A 15,576-nucleotide genomic window follows, 5' to 3' on the forward strand; every position below is an offset into this window, starting at 1 on the left:
ATAAATAAATAAATAAATAAATAAGGTATTGTGTCAATCTACAACTAAAAAAATTTTTTTAAAGAAAGAGAGTGTTAGGAAGGAAAACATGGTCAACAATGCCAAATGCGGCAGAGATAAGAAATGAGAGGAATCTATTGGATTTCATAGCAAAAGGCATTGGTGATTATGGTCTTTTGTAGAAAAACTCTTTATAGGCCTCACTGTAGAAACGTTTTTATAGGGGGATTAGTTTCACATTTCAGAGGACAGTTTCATGCGATGGTGAAACCAGCATGTGACCGTGGAATCAGTGGTTGCAATAGACCAGAGAAGCAGATCAGGGAGCGGAGGAGGTTGGCTAGACTCACTCTCCTGGACACTGGTGTCATGAGGCAACAGCGGTGATCCAGATGCCCAAGTGTTTAGTGAATGATATTGAACAGTAGTTGAGTAGATGATGACATTGAAGACAGGGCAAAGGAAGGCTAGCTGATGGCATGAAAATCTAAAGTTAAGGGTAGGGAAGTCATGTTTCTGTTTGTTTGTTTTTGAGGTACTGGGGGTTGAACTCAGGATCTCTCTACCACTGAGTTGTATTTGTAGCTCTTTTTTAAATTTTATTTTGAGACTGGGTTGTGCTAAGTTGACCAGGCTGACCTGGAATTTGCAATCCTCCTGCCTCACCCTCCCAGGTAGCTGGGATGACAGGTGAGTGCCACCATACCCAGAAAAAGTAATGGTTTTGAAATGATATTGGGAAAGGAGAGGTAGCTTATCCTACCTTTAGTGATCTAAAAAAAAAATAAAAATTTAAAGATAAAAACGTAAAGAAAAAAAGAAACAGCATCTACTAGAGAATACTGTAGGGAAGCAGTGAACTCACATCTCATTGAAGGAAAGGAGGCAGAAAGAAATTCATCAGAGCTGAGTTTTTGGAGTGTTTGAAACTAGGACTGAGGAGTGGAGAGTAAAGAGTGAAAAGGTTTGGGAGAGAAAAAAGCAACAGATACTGGGCTCAAAGAGAGGAAAAGCAGAGTAGTATGGAAATGAGCTTATGAGAGAGAAGGCAATAGTTAGAGACTTATACATTGAAAAGTGACCAAGAAAAACACAGTGGGAATCCTAGTGAGGTTTGTTTTTGTATTAGTCAGCTTTCTGTCACTATGACAAAACACCTGAGAAAATCAATTCAGAGGAGGAGAGACTTTTGGCTCAAGATTTCAGTCCATGGTCACTTGGCTCTGTGGTTTTTTTTTGTTTTGTTTTGTTTTGTTTTGTTTGGTGGCAGGTGGGGTGGTCCTGTGGTAATGCAGAACATCAGGGTGGGGAGCATGTGGTGGAGGAGGCTGCTCACCTTATGGAGACAGGGAAAAGAGAGAAAGAGAGGCCTGGAACAAATGACCTTCCAGAGCACACCCCCAGTGACGTATTTCATCCAACTGGGCTCCACCTCCTACAGCTTCCACCATCTCCCTGTAGCCCTTTCAATTATGAGTCCATCCAATTAATCTATCAGTGAGATTAGAGCCATCATGATCCCATCACTTCCCCATGCCCCACCTCTGAACATTGCTTCATGAGGGACTAGGCCTTCAACACATGAAGCTTTGCGGCACTCTCCGCGTTTTTAGATTTCTAATATTAGCCCTAGGGATGGGTGGCAGGAGGCAGGCTTCCCTACAAATAGTAGGCTGACTGATCCGATTCTGTTGTTGAGGGACTCCTAGCCCAGATGGCACTAGCCCAGTGGAATTTTTTTGTTTCTCCCAAACCTTATTGTGTTGGAAACAGGTCTTACCCCTGGGGTATGGGAAGCCTCTTTGGAAAGAGTTGCCCACGGTCTGGCTTGACGTTGACTGAGAAAACACCATAGGATTGGTGATAGCATGATGGAGTAATTGTTGAAGGAAGAATCCAGGCTGGGAGGGATGAAAGAGTGAGTGGGTGGTGAGCTTAGTCAGCACACACTGCAGTTTTAAGAATTGTGGCTTCAAAATACTATACCTTAATGCCGCAGGGCTTTGCTATTAACAATGCTTGGAGATACCTGAGGCAGAGAAGCAAGGCATCGAGCAAGAAGGTAGGAGGTGGGCGTGACTAATTAGTGAGACCTGTCTACACTTGGGACATGAAAGGCATTTCAAGCTGACCCACCAAGAAGCTGTGTCTCTGACTCAGCCAGCCGCCAACTCTCTCCTTCCTGTCATGTTTTAATTTCCTGTCTTTTCTCAGGATGGTATAGTGGAGTCAGGCAGGTCTGAATTTGAGTCTATGCCTCGACTCTTGTCTCTTTCTAGACTCTTCCTAGACACCCCCCCCCACCCCCGGCACTGGGGATGGAACCCAGCATGCTCTTCCACTGAGCTACATCCCCAGTCCTTTTTATTTTTTATTTTGAGACAGGGTCTTGCTAGGATGACCTCAAACTTTTGATCCTCCTGCTTCAGCCTCCCAAGTGGCTGGAATAACAGACATGTACCACTTTGCCCAGATCTAGGTATATTTTTAAAGTTTCCTGGAGTCCTGGTTTTCTTATCTGTAAATAGAGGACGAGTTCTCTTCCAAAGGTTAGAACCCTCTCTGGTCACCATCTTCCTATCTGCTGTCTCTCTCCTGTCTTCATCTCCCTCTTTCCTTCATCCCTTTTCATTGAAAAATACATTTTTCAGCATATACTATGGTACTTTATCTTTTGCCCAGAATTTAAATTGGTTCTTTGTACTGTCTTGTCTGTGAAAATTTCTATCTATACCAACTGGAAGGTTTAAATGTTGGCATAGGTATTTTGTACTTTGGTAGCTTATTGGTGTACAGTAAATTGAATAGTTGTGTGTTTGAAGTACCAGAAAGAGAATGTGTTGGGAAGATTCATAGGAACAGTGAACATTTGAAGAAAGAGTCATATGAAAAAAAAAAAAAATCAGGGTGGTGATGTTGGGGGCCTCACACATTCTGGACAAGTACTCTAGTACTAAGCTACATCCTCAGCCCAAGAAATTTTTAACTTTTTTTTTCATCCAGTACTGGGGAATGAACCCAGGGCCTTGAACATGCCAGGCAAAGGCTCTACCACTGAGCCATATCACGATATATATATATATATATGTATGTGTATATATATATATATATATATGTATATATATATATATGTATGTATATATGCATATCTATATAGACCTATAGAGAGGTATAGATATATAGTAGTATCTGTATTTATGTATCTATGTGTCATATATATCTATCTATCTATCTATCTATCTATCTATCTGGCAGATAAGCTTGCCCATCTCCTGCTTTGGTTGGACCAAGCTGCTCATTAAATTGACTCCAATGTCTCCGTGTCATTGTTAACGTTAGCACTGATCCTAGCAGCTCTGAAGTGCCTAGTTTCCAAGATGCCATGAGAAAAGTGGATTTACCCACATCTACCATTTTGCCTGTGTTCCCAAGAATGCTGAGCCTGGCCTTTTCTAAACTGTCAGAACATGTTCCCAGTTGGCAAGGATCTTTGTAAACACTCATGCTGGTGTTTGAATTCTCATTGCCAGTGGCATTGGAAAATAGGAAGAGATACATTGTTTTCTCCTTGTTGGCTTCTAGATAGATGGGAATTTAGTAATGGCTTTGGTTTCTGTGCTTCACAACCACAAGAAAAAAGTTTTTTTTTTTTTCAGTGTTGAGGATGAACCCCAGGGCTTTGTGCATGCTCCCACTGAGCTGCACCCCAGCCCCTACATGAAACATTTTAAAATTGTGGCCTGGAAAGTAGTTTTCCTTTTTCTGCCAGTACAACCCCGCTCTTTCTCCTTTTTTCTCTTTACTCTTTATTTTTCATTTTCTTTTGATTGTTTTGGAGGGGAGTCTCATGTCTCTTGGTCTCTCTCCCTTCTTCACCTATACTGTATATTTCTCTTGTTTTCAGCTTTGAATGTAAGACTTGAAAATTAAGTTTAAAAAGATTCCTTTATTTCCTAACCCCATTGAAGGGATACCCTTCCCAGTCAGGTCTCCTTGTGTGGTGTTTTGAAGAGGGTTTCATATCAGAGTCTGAAAAACTTTCATAGTTGTAAACTTTAGAATATCATTTCCAGGTCAACTTTGATCTTACATACCAAGTTCATTGGTGGGGGAGAGAATTATATCTTTCACATCTAAATCAATAACTAGTGTTCCAAAGGAAACTTCAAAGTTTTGCTTTATATTTTTAAGGAAGGGTAATTCCTACAGTGTCAAAGAAATGAGATGTCAGAAGAAGCCAGGATCCCTTTGTTTAGGATGTGGTCTAGTTACTGGATTTTCCTTATCTTTTTTTCCTCTCTCTGAATAAATGTAGTCTTTTTTTTTCTTCTTTCTCAAGAGACACTTCCACTATATTCTTTCAGATGCCTGTTTTTGATTTAGAGAAGTCAACACATAGTGGCTCAAATGTCCTTAGGTTGGTGTTCATTCCTTCCAGCTTTTCATGTTTCAACTTTTGCGGGGCCTGGCGTATATCCACCACCAACACGTTCTTCACAGGGACCTGAAACCTCAGAACTTGCTCATCAGTCACCTGGGAGAGCTCAAACTGGCTGATTTCGGTAAGTCACCCCTCAGGTCTCTTTCTGGGCTGTGAACAATGGTGCTTTTGTATACTTTGACTAGTCCTGGCCCTTGAAAACTTGGGGGTGGGGGAAGGAGATGCCCAGTGAGAATATCAGATCACTGCCATCCAGGAAGAAAGAGGGGAGATCAGCAGCTTCCTCGGACTCCATTGAGCCCCAATCTAGTCAGATGCCCCAAAACTTAGGCATCCCCTACCACCTTGCTGCCATTTTTTAATATAGTGGCATTGGCAGAGTAGACTCTACTCAGCAGGTTTCCCTACCTCTGAGTGGATATTACAAATTCTGTCAGAATAGATCAAGCTTATCCCAGGATAAAGAGGTTAACTACAGACTACAGCACAGACTCCTGCAGGAATGGACACTTTTTCCTGCTCATCTAAATATCTACAGAAGTGTGACTGTGTTCCCATTAAAGTGACACAAATTTCCTCTGAGCATCGCTGATATCTTTCCATTTTAGCACTTATCACAGTTTATAATTATATTCACACACCATCCACACATGCATGCACACACAGGTACACAGAAATGAACACACACACATGCACCTATACAAATGTACATACGTAAAACGTTTTCTCCTCCACTGGCGCATAAGCATTATGAGGGCAGCTGGAATTGGTTTTGTTTATCATTTTATCTCTAGTTCCCTGTACCATACTAGGTGCTCAATAAATGCTTGTCAACAAACTGGTTCCACGAGAGCAGAGGAGCCTCACTCTTTTCTGTTTGGCAAATGTCAAATGCTGGTGCTGTAGCTGTGAGACTTTATTTTGAAATAGTAGCATTCATCCTGACATGTAAGCATCTAACAGACAGTCATTTACCACTTCTCTACAATAGTGAATTCCTCCTTTAATGGTCTTTCCCAATGACAAATCATATAGATTATGTGAAATAAATAGCTAACAAAAATACTCTCATTTTGTAGAACATGCCTAAGAGAAAAACATCTCAGGCCCTAATAAACTAAATAATTTGGATCAGCAGACCCCACCATTTACCTATGAAACTAGGGGTTCCTGTGCTACAAAAATGGAGCATGGACATATTAGTCCTAATTGTAGTTAGTACAGTTGCTGTTGCAGAGACCACAAATTACAGAGGTGTAGCATGCTAGAAGCTAAGAGTCCTGACCACACAGTCATATGGTGGCCCCTGGTATCCTAGCCCAGACTTGGTCTGTCCATGGCTCCACCATCCCCAAGACATTTTCTTAGTTGTGTATTTCAAGGTGGTTGCCACCTTGGGCTCATCACGGCTCAGAGAAAGAGAAAAGGGAAGCAGAACACTTCACTCCTCCACTAGGACATGACCCAGAAGTTCACACATTATCTCTGTTCACATCATATGGGCAAGAACTTGGTCAGCTGACCACACTTAGCCACCAGGAATTCCACACCCAGCTACAAAACAGTCAAGTTTTGGGAAATCCTCTTGGTCAAGGGTCAAGGGTCAAGGGCAAGAGAGCTGAGTGGGTTCCATTAAAATCCCCCAAGGTTTGTGTGTTATTTTTAAAATGCTGTTTACTCTGCCAGTCACACTTTCCTTGGTAGAGTGAATCACTGTCCCTCCCAGAAGGGCCACCCCAATGCGTTCTCTGATTTTCCCCTCTGGGCAGGTCTTGCTCGGGCCAAGTCCATTCCCAGCCAGACATACTCTTCGGAAGTCGTGACCCTCTGGTACCGGCCTCCTGATGCTTTGCTGGGAGCCACTGAGTATTCCTCTGAGCTGGACATATGGTAAGAATTGGTGCCAAAAAATGATGAAAATGTGAGTCACCCTACCATGAGGGTTGCTTGATCATCTGTAATATGTGTTAAATGATCATTCTAATAAGAACAAGCACTACGTTTATTTAGAGAGAACTTAGGTGTTTCAAATGCTTAAACTCATTTGATTTTTGCAATCGATCTATGAGTTTTTCTGTTAAAGCAACAGATTCAGAGAGGTCATGCCCAGGGGATCTTCTGCATCCTGCGCTCTTTCGGCTGCTCCCCTCCTTCTGGCTCCTCTTTTCAATCTTTTGCCTTTTTTCCTCCTTAACACCGTGTCCTTAGAAAAACACATAAACCCCCAAAGACAGACAGATGCAAACACACACAACTACACCCACACACTCACATGTGCCCAAACGTAGTGCACAGCCTGGTGGGAAAGGCATGAAGACTAAGACTAGGGGCCCCGACATTCATGCCAACTCTATTTCTTTCTTTTTTGGGGAGGTACCCAAGGGTGCTTAACCACTGAGCCAGATCCCCAGCCCTTTTTTATATTTTATTTAAAGACAGGGTCTCACTGACTGCTTAGGGCCTTGCTAAGTCACTGAGGTTGTCTTTGCAATCCTACTGCTGCAGCCTCCTAAACTGCTTGGGATTATAGGCATGTGCCTCTGTGCCCAGCTTTATTTCTAATCAATTAATCTGGATTCTGATATTTTGAAAAAGCCATATATCTTCTTTTTGTGTGTTTCTTCATTTTAAAATGTGGGTCATAAGCTCTCCTCATCAGGGGTTAAATGGAACAGCAGTGCAAGTGTAAGGACCAAATAGATTCTGTAAGTAGAATCATATCGTTAGGGTGACTCTTAGGTCAAGGGGGTACGTGGTGAGAATGGGACCTCAGGTACTCATCCTCTGAGAACAGCGATGTTATGCATGCTGGGTGTTATTCCTGGAGTGAGCCCACCATTTGAGGGCCACAGTTAGACAGTCAACTCTGCTAAGGTGATAAAATGCATGGACCTCTTCCAAGGCTTTAGAAGAAAGGGTTTATATAAACACAGGCTCTGTTTTTAAAAAATCAATAAAATATTTTTTAAAAAAATTAAACAGTGCCCTAAAAGGCTGATGTATGCTTTTAGATTTCTCAAGAAATTGAAAAAAGTTGCAGAAATTTTCCTCCAGTGTATCTAGAGTCATGGATGTTTGATACCTGGTACCATTTCTAGAAATATCACCTGCTAGTCAAACCCCACTGAAACTGTCAGCTCACCCTGCTCTGCACTGTCACTTCAAAGGCCTTCAGCAGGCTCAGGCATTCTTAGCTCATAATGATGTCTTCCTGGTTGTGTTTCACAGAGTGAAACTTCTACCCATCAATTTTAAACTTTCTTTTATTATAGAATATTTAAAACATTCAATATATAGAGAACACATATGTAGATCAGTGATTCTTAACCAGGGGCAATTTTACTCCCTTGGGAACATTTGGCAATGTCTGGAGACATTTTTTGTTGTCAAGGCTGTGTGTTGGGCTGGGGTGGGGTGGGTTGCCACCACATCTAGTGGGTAGAAAGACCAGGGATCCTACTATATGTCCTACAGTGCAAAAGACAGCTCCCCACAGCAAAGATTTATCCAGCCCCAAATGTCAGTGGTGTAAAGATTAAGCTGATACAGATTAAGAAACATAATAAAGTGAACTGCCTGAACCCACTACCCTGTGTAACAGGTAGAACTTAATATTGTCAATCAGCTTGTGTGCCTTTACCATCAACTGGCCACTCCACTGGATGGGTGTCCACCTGAATTTTATTTTATTTTATTTTTTAATCCTATTTCCTTACCCCTTTTAAAAATAGTATCTAGGGGCTGGGGGTATAGCTCAGTTGGTAGAGTACTGGCCTCGCATGCACAAGGCCCTGGGTTCAATCCCCAGCACTGCAAAAAAAAAAAAAAAAGGTATCTTGCCAGGTACAGTGGTGCATGCCTGCCTGTATCCCAGCAGCTCCGGAGGCTAAAGCAGGAAGATCTCAAGTTCAAAGTCAGCTTCAGCAACTTAGTGAGGCCCTAAGCAACTCAGTGAGACCCTGTCTCTAAATAAAATATAAAAAGGGATGGGGATGTGGCTCAGTGGTAAAGGGCATCTGGGTTCAATCCTCAGTACCAAATAATAATAATAATATATAAAAATAGTATCTTCACATTTTACTTGTTTTCTTAAAAATATTATTTTGTTTTGCCTACTTTTGAGCTTTTATAAAAATGGGATTACATTGTTTAGTTTTCTGTGACTTGTTCTTTTTCTCATGCAACTTTTCTATGATTCATTCACACTGATCTATGTAGCTACACTTTATTTCTTATTGTTGAACATTTCGATTATTTCCTTTGTTTTGTTTTGATTCGTTTTGTTTTCTACTATTTTGAAAAGAATTGGTGTTTATTTTTAAGGATTTCTCTAGGATACTTATTTAGTGATAAATGTACTAAGTCCCAGGAGATTTTATAAAATAGTGTTTTGTCTTCCAAGGTGGTTATAATAATTAATATGCCAGCAGTGGAATAAAGCCCTTTATTCATATCTGCACCACTTTGCAATATCAGAATTCTTAATTCTTGGGGCTGGAGTTGTTGCTGAGTGGTAGAGCACTTGCTTAACATGTGTGAGGCACTGGGTTCAATTCTTAGCACTGCATATAAATAAAAATAAATAAAATAAAGGTCCATCAACAACTAAAAAAATATTTAAAAAAAAAGAATTCTTAATTCTTGCTCATCAAGCATGTAGAATGTTTTCGTGCTGTGATCTAAGTCTGCATTTCCCTAATCACTAATTATGTTGCATGTCTTTTCATGGATGATCTGCCATTATGTTTTCTTTTCTGTGATTGGCTTATTCATGTCTTTTATTCATTTTCTGTGTTTCTCTCTGTTGCCCCCCGCCCCCGTGCTTCTTTGTTGATTAACAGGAGTTCTTCATATATTCTGAATTTTAATCTTTTATCATTATGTGTCTTGCAAGTAGCCTTTCCAAGTTCAGGGCTTATGTTTTCATGTCTTGATGTCCTTTTGGACAAAGTTCTTAATTTTCATATTGAGGACTTTATCAATCTTTTATTTTATGTTCATCCCTTAAGTCCTTCCTTCCTTCGCTTAGGTGAGAATATTGCCTAAGAGATGCTTTTAAAGACTGAACAGTTGTGTGTATGTGTGTATGTGTATGCACATACACACATGCACACTACTGGGGATTTGCACGGGATACACAAGCACTCAGTCCCTGAGCTACATTCCCAGCCCTTTAAAAAATAAATATATTTTATTTTTAGACAGTTAAGTTGCCCAGGCTGGTCTTGAGTTTGTGTTTTTCCTGCCTCAGCCTCCTGAGTAACTGGGATGACAGGAGTGTGACATAATGTCTGGCCAAAGGTTAAAAAGGTTTTTTTCTTTGCACTTTCAATCTTTGATGCATTGACTTTTTTATATGCTAACCAACTCTCTCACTCACTTCTTCAGTGATGTGCCGTGGCAAATTTCTTATATATCAAGTTTCCACAAACTGTTTCTGGGTTCTCTATTCTATTCCACTGGGGTCAATTTATCTGTCCTAACTTCTATAGAATTATAATAAAAATTCATAGGTTGTAGGGCAAGTCTTCTCACCTACTTTGTCTCCTCCTTCAAGAGTGTCTTGATTATCACACATCTACAAGCACAGCTAAGCAGATGGCTGGGGCTGGGGAATTGCAGGTTAGAGCCCAGCTGGTCTACATAGCAATGACCTCATCTAAAAAAAAAAAGTCTTGATGATTTTTCTCTTCTGATTTTTCATGTAAGTTTTAGATTCAGTACTTCAAGTTTCATGAAAATTCTTCATATGATTCTCACTGGAATCATGTGGAATTTCTAGACTACTTTGAGATGAACACCCATGAATAATATTGCCTTCCAGTTTTTGAACATTCTATATCTCTCCATCTGTTTAGTTATTCTTTAGTGGCTTTTGGTAAAATTTCATAATTTTCTTTTAATCTAAGTTCTTACACATCTAAAATAAAGGTTCTTAGTCAGGTATATAGTATACACTTGTGATCCCAGCTACTTGGGAGCCTGAGGCAGAAAGGATCCCAAGTTCCAGGCCCATTGGGCAACTCAGCAAGACCCTGACTCAAAACAAATTAAAAAGTTCTGGGGAAGTAGATCAGTGGCAGGGTGGTGTGGGGTCCTGGGTTCAATCCCCAGTACTACAAGAAGAAAAACAAGTAGAAGTTCTTGTAAGTCTACTTTATGGTTCCTTTGGTTCTTATTTATGGTGCGTTTTCCCATGTGTGTTTAGTTGGTTTTGATAGTGATGTTAATTTGCCTTGGAATTTTATTTGTGGGATTTCTTTGAGGTCATAAATGAGGTGAGTCCTTCAGAAAGGATTTGTATTTGATGACACTGGGGATAGTTCACAAAAGAAATTTACCAATGTATTCTATTAATTGCATTAAATACTTATTAATGTAGTTTTACCTACATATTGGTCTACTGCCCAAATCTTGACTTTTCTATACCACTATCTACTAAAAAGAACTGGGTCTCTTTGGAGGAATAGTTGGCAGGGTTTGCAGCCAGGAGCACCTTACAAAGTGATCCAAAAGGATGATCGTATGTCAAAAGGATATAGCTCAGGGTTAGACTGTTTGCCTAGTATGATGAGGTCTTGGGCTTGATTCCCATCATTGCAAAAACAAAAAAGGATGTGGGAATTGGTTTGAAGAGGTTTCCACTGGTCAAATCTAGGGCAATTTGGACATTGAAGTGAAAAATGAAAGTGATGGATTATAATCTATTGAATGAAATAAGAATACATATGTTCACACTAAAGATAGCTAGCTAGTTAGATGGGTAATAAGGGAAGTACCTCCCTACAGTAGAATGCCAATTCATAACTGAAGAAGAAATGATAGAGTTGGAAAATCACTATTTTACAATCAGTATGGGAATAATTGGTTGAAACAAGAATCATCAGTGCTAAACTAGAGGGGGAAAGTTTGATGAGGATTAAGATATTTACATAGTCTCAAAGTACCTTTTCACATATCACTTAATTACAAAGAAACAAAATAGTGACCTTACAGTGGAGAAATGTGGCAAACAACATCTTACCCAAGTAATGAGAGTTAATATAATGAATGAAACTACTGATATCACATGCTTCCTCCAAACATGATGCTCTGAGAAGGACATCACTTCATTTGTTTGATATTCCCCAAAAAAACAGAACCTGAATCTAATCATGAGGAAACAAGAGATAAACCCAATTTAAGAACATTCTGCAAAACTTGGAATGGAACTACCATTTGACCCAGTTTCCCATTCCTCAGTTTATACCCAAAGGACTTAAAATCAGCATACTACGGTGACACAGTCACATCAATATTTATAGCAATTCAATTCACAGTAGCTAAACTATGGAACCAACCTAGGTGCCCTTCAACAGATGAATGGATAAAGGAAATGTGGTATATATACACAATGGAATATTACTCAGCCTTAAAGAAGTGAAATTATGGCATTTACTGATAAATGGTTGGAGCTGGAGAATATCATTGTAAGCGAAATAAGATAATTCCAAAAAAACAAAGGCAGAATGTTTTCTCTGGTATGTGGATGCCAATTCACAATAAGTGGGTGGGGCTAGGGATGAATAGAGGTACTTTGGATTAGACAGAAGATAGAGAAGGCAGGGGAGAGAGTCTGAGGGTAGGAAGGATTGTAGAATGAATCAGACATTATTACCCTATGTGCATATATGATTGCATGACTGGTGTAACTCTACACCATGTACAACCAGAAGAATGAGAAGTTATACTCCATTTATATATGATGTGTCAAAGTTCATTCTACTGTCATGTGTAACTAATTAGAATAACAACAAAAAAGAATATCTTATAAAGTAGCTAGCCTGGTCTACACTATTTAGAAGGTCAAGTCCTGTTTTTTTGTTTGTTTGTTTGTTTGTTTTGTTTTTTGTTTTTTGTTTGTTTGTTTGTTTTTTTGGTTTGGAGTGCAGGTGTTAGGAATAAATAGAACCCAGGATCTCACACATGCTAGGCAAGTACTCTACCACTGAGCTACATACCCAGGCCCTGGATCTAGGTTTTGAAAGCAAAGAAAGATGGAGGGACTGTTTCAGATTAAAGAAAACTGCAGACATGTCAACTAAAGGCAATGCCTAGTGCTGGATTGGATCCTAGGGAAAATGGAGCTATAAAGAATATTATGGGGACAATAGGTGCAATTTAAACATGGATTATGAATTAGTGATTTGGGATCAGTGCTAAAATTCCTGATTTTGATAATTGTACTGTTGTTCTATGAGAGAATGTTTTCATTCTTAGAAAATAACCCACCTGGGGCTGGGATTGTGGCTCAGTGGTAGAGCACTCTTGCCTAGCACATGTGGGGCACTGGGTCCGATTATAAACCCCACATAAAAATAAATAAATAAAAGTAAGGTTCATCCACAATAAAAAAAAAGGCATATATATATATATATATATATATATATATATATATATGAAATAACCCACCTAAGGAAGTTAGAAAAGACAAAGGAAAAGAAAGGTGGGGGAGGGTGTCTCATGGAAATCAAAGGGAGTGAGTAGAGGAAAGGGATCAGGGATGAGGGCCAGGAGGAAGGCGAGGAAAAGGGGAAAGGCTGGGGAATGACATTAGCCAAATTATGTTGTTATATCACATGCATGAACAAATATGTAACAATCCCACCATAATGTATAATTATAATGCACCAATAGAAAATATGGAAAAATAATAATAATTCCTAATTAACTGTGTGTAGGGGGAATAACCCACTTAAGTATTTAGGAATGAAGAGTCATAATTGCTGCAGGTTGCTCTCTGATGCTTCAGGACAGATAGACAGGTAGGTGAAATGAAATGGAGACAGCAAAACACTGGCAATGTTTAATGTGTTTGATAGACACAAAGGAGTTCTTTCTGTTCTTAGAAATTTTCTGTGAATTTGAGATTATTTCAGAGCAAACTATGTAACTTGGTGGTAGAGTACTTGCCTAGTATGTATGAGGCTCTACATTTGATCCCCGACATGACAAAAAAAAAATTATTTCAAGATTAAAAGTTACCAAAAAATTTAGAAAAACTTGGTCTTTCCCCAAAGATAGTGTAAGAAGCACTACTTAGTACACGATCAGTGGTCGTTATTATTTTGAGTGCATTTGATAAGAAAGTATTTCCTAATTTTTAAGTACGGGTTTTATTTTTTTAGTTGTAGATGGACACAATACCTTTATTTTATTTATTTATCTTTATTGTATGCTGAGGATCGAAGCCAGTGCCCCACATGTGCTAGGCAAGTGCTCTACCACTGACCCACAACCCCAGCCCACAGGTTTTTAATATATCCAAAAATTCAAGATTGTTAATATAGTATCACCCAAATCTTTTATTTATGTAATCTTTGTCTCTTTAACCTACCAATGAAAGATATGTTGACATCATTCACTCTATTATCAAATTATCATACTTCTATCCATTTTTTGCTTTACTTATTTTGAAGCTATCTTCTTTAAGTACAAATAAAATTTAAAACCATCCATTGCTCCTTTCCGCACTTTAGATCTTCCTTTCGGAATAATTTCCTTTCTCCTAAGGTCAGTCTTTTAGAATTTTCTTTAGTGTAGGCCTGTTGGCTGCGAACGCTCCCTTTTGTTTTCTGATGATAAACCTTCACTGTCACAGGCAGTTTCTCTGGGGGTGCAATTCTAGATGACAGTTATTTTCTCTCAGAACTTTGAAGAGGTAATCCCCTGCTTTGTCTTCCACGGTGGCTGCTGAGAAGTTTGCTTTAAGCTTTACAGTCCTCCTTTTGCAGGTGTTGGGTGTTTACGTCAAAATCCCCATTTTCTCTGGATGTTTTAAGGAAATTTTTCTTTTCCTTGGTTGTTATGCAGTTTCACTATGCGGAGTCAGCATGCATTTCTTTTCACTTATCCTGCTTGCTATATACAGTACTTCTTCCATTTATGAATTCATGCCTTTCATCAGCCACTTTTTTTTTTTTTTTTTTTTTTTTTGACTATTGCCTCTATTTCATTATCTCTGTCCTCTCTTTCTAGAGTTCCAGTGAAAGACTTTTGGACTACATCCTATTATGCATATCTCTTTTTCTTTCCTTCGTATTCTCCATCTCCTGAACCTTCTGTGCTGCATTCTGAGTAATTTCTTCAGCTCCTCTGCCAGTTCTTTAAATCTCCCTTAAACCACATTATTTATTGCATATACAAAGATGTGCATTTTTCCACTGATAAGTGTTTCATGGATTTAACCATGGATGATGACGGCACAAAACAAAAATTCAATTATGAGTTAAAATTATTGTCATTTCTCTTATTCATCCCACTATTTTTATCGTTTGCCTGATAAAACTAAAGAATAAGTAGAATTAGTGTTTGTTTTTCTGGTACTTGGGACGGAACCAGGACCTTGAGAACGCACCCAGCAGGAATGTAGAAATAGACCAGCAGGCATCTCCCATGGAGTTTACTCTATATGTTTACCCTCCAAGTCCTTGCTAGAAATTGGGTGTTTGCATTGTGATCCTCCCTCCCCTCCACCCCCCCCCCCGCCACTTTCTTCCTAGAGGGAGAAGAGGGGAAATGAGTAGAGAGAAGGTCTCCAACTGACAAAGAAAGGAAAGGGTAAAAAATCCTGTTCTGCTAGGCCATGCAAACCTATAGGGTCCAAACCAAAGGCCTTTGTAGGAGGCAAATGACAGTGAGTGAGCATTCGAGCTTTTCCCTTCAAGAAAGCAATGACAACAGGCTGTGCAAGAGCTGTGAGGTCTGGGACAGCAGCGGCGGCGGTGGGTGGAGGGAATTCAGAGCAAATGAATAGGGCCCTGGTGAATTGTGGGGAAAGTAGAAGTAGACACACTAGTTATTCTCAACGACTACGTTCTCTAATGGCCCCCACATCGCTTCCTCTCTTCTCCTCCTTTTCAGATCTTAAAAGAGTCCACCAGGGATTTCCGTGAGAAATACTCACTGTTTAAGAATGATTACACTGTTGTTGTTGTTGTGTTACTTTTTTGTATTAAACAGTACCTCCCACCGGCCCCTCGCCGAGCCCCTGGTAACCACTATTCTGCTTTCTTCCTTCATTTTATTTTATTTTTTAGTGCATTATAGTTGTACAACTATATAACTATAATAATAGTTGTATATATAATATACAA

At 39.5% G+C, this 15,576-nt stretch overlaps 1 protein-coding gene across 1 annotated transcript in view; it reads left to right on the plus strand.

Moving 5' to 3' along the window:
- Positions 1-15,576, plus strand: part of Cdk15 (cyclin dependent kinase 15) — an 89,400-nt gene that overhangs the window by 24,625 nt on the left and 49,199 nt on the right. The window contains exons 7-8 of the mRNA XM_047545277.1: positions 4,439-4,562; positions 6,211-6,331. Coding sequence (XP_047401233.1) covers positions 4,439-4,562; positions 6,211-6,331 — 245 coding nt within the window. The remainder of the gene's footprint in view (positions 1-4,438; positions 4,563-6,210; positions 6,332-15,576) is intronic.

Source organism: Sciurus carolinensis, chromosome 3 (assembly GCF_902686445.1).
Source record: "Sciurus carolinensis chromosome 3, mSciCar1.2, whole genome shotgun sequence".
In the NCBI taxonomy this organism is placed as follows: Eukaryota; Metazoa; Chordata; class Mammalia; order Rodentia; family Sciuridae; genus Sciurus; species Sciurus carolinensis.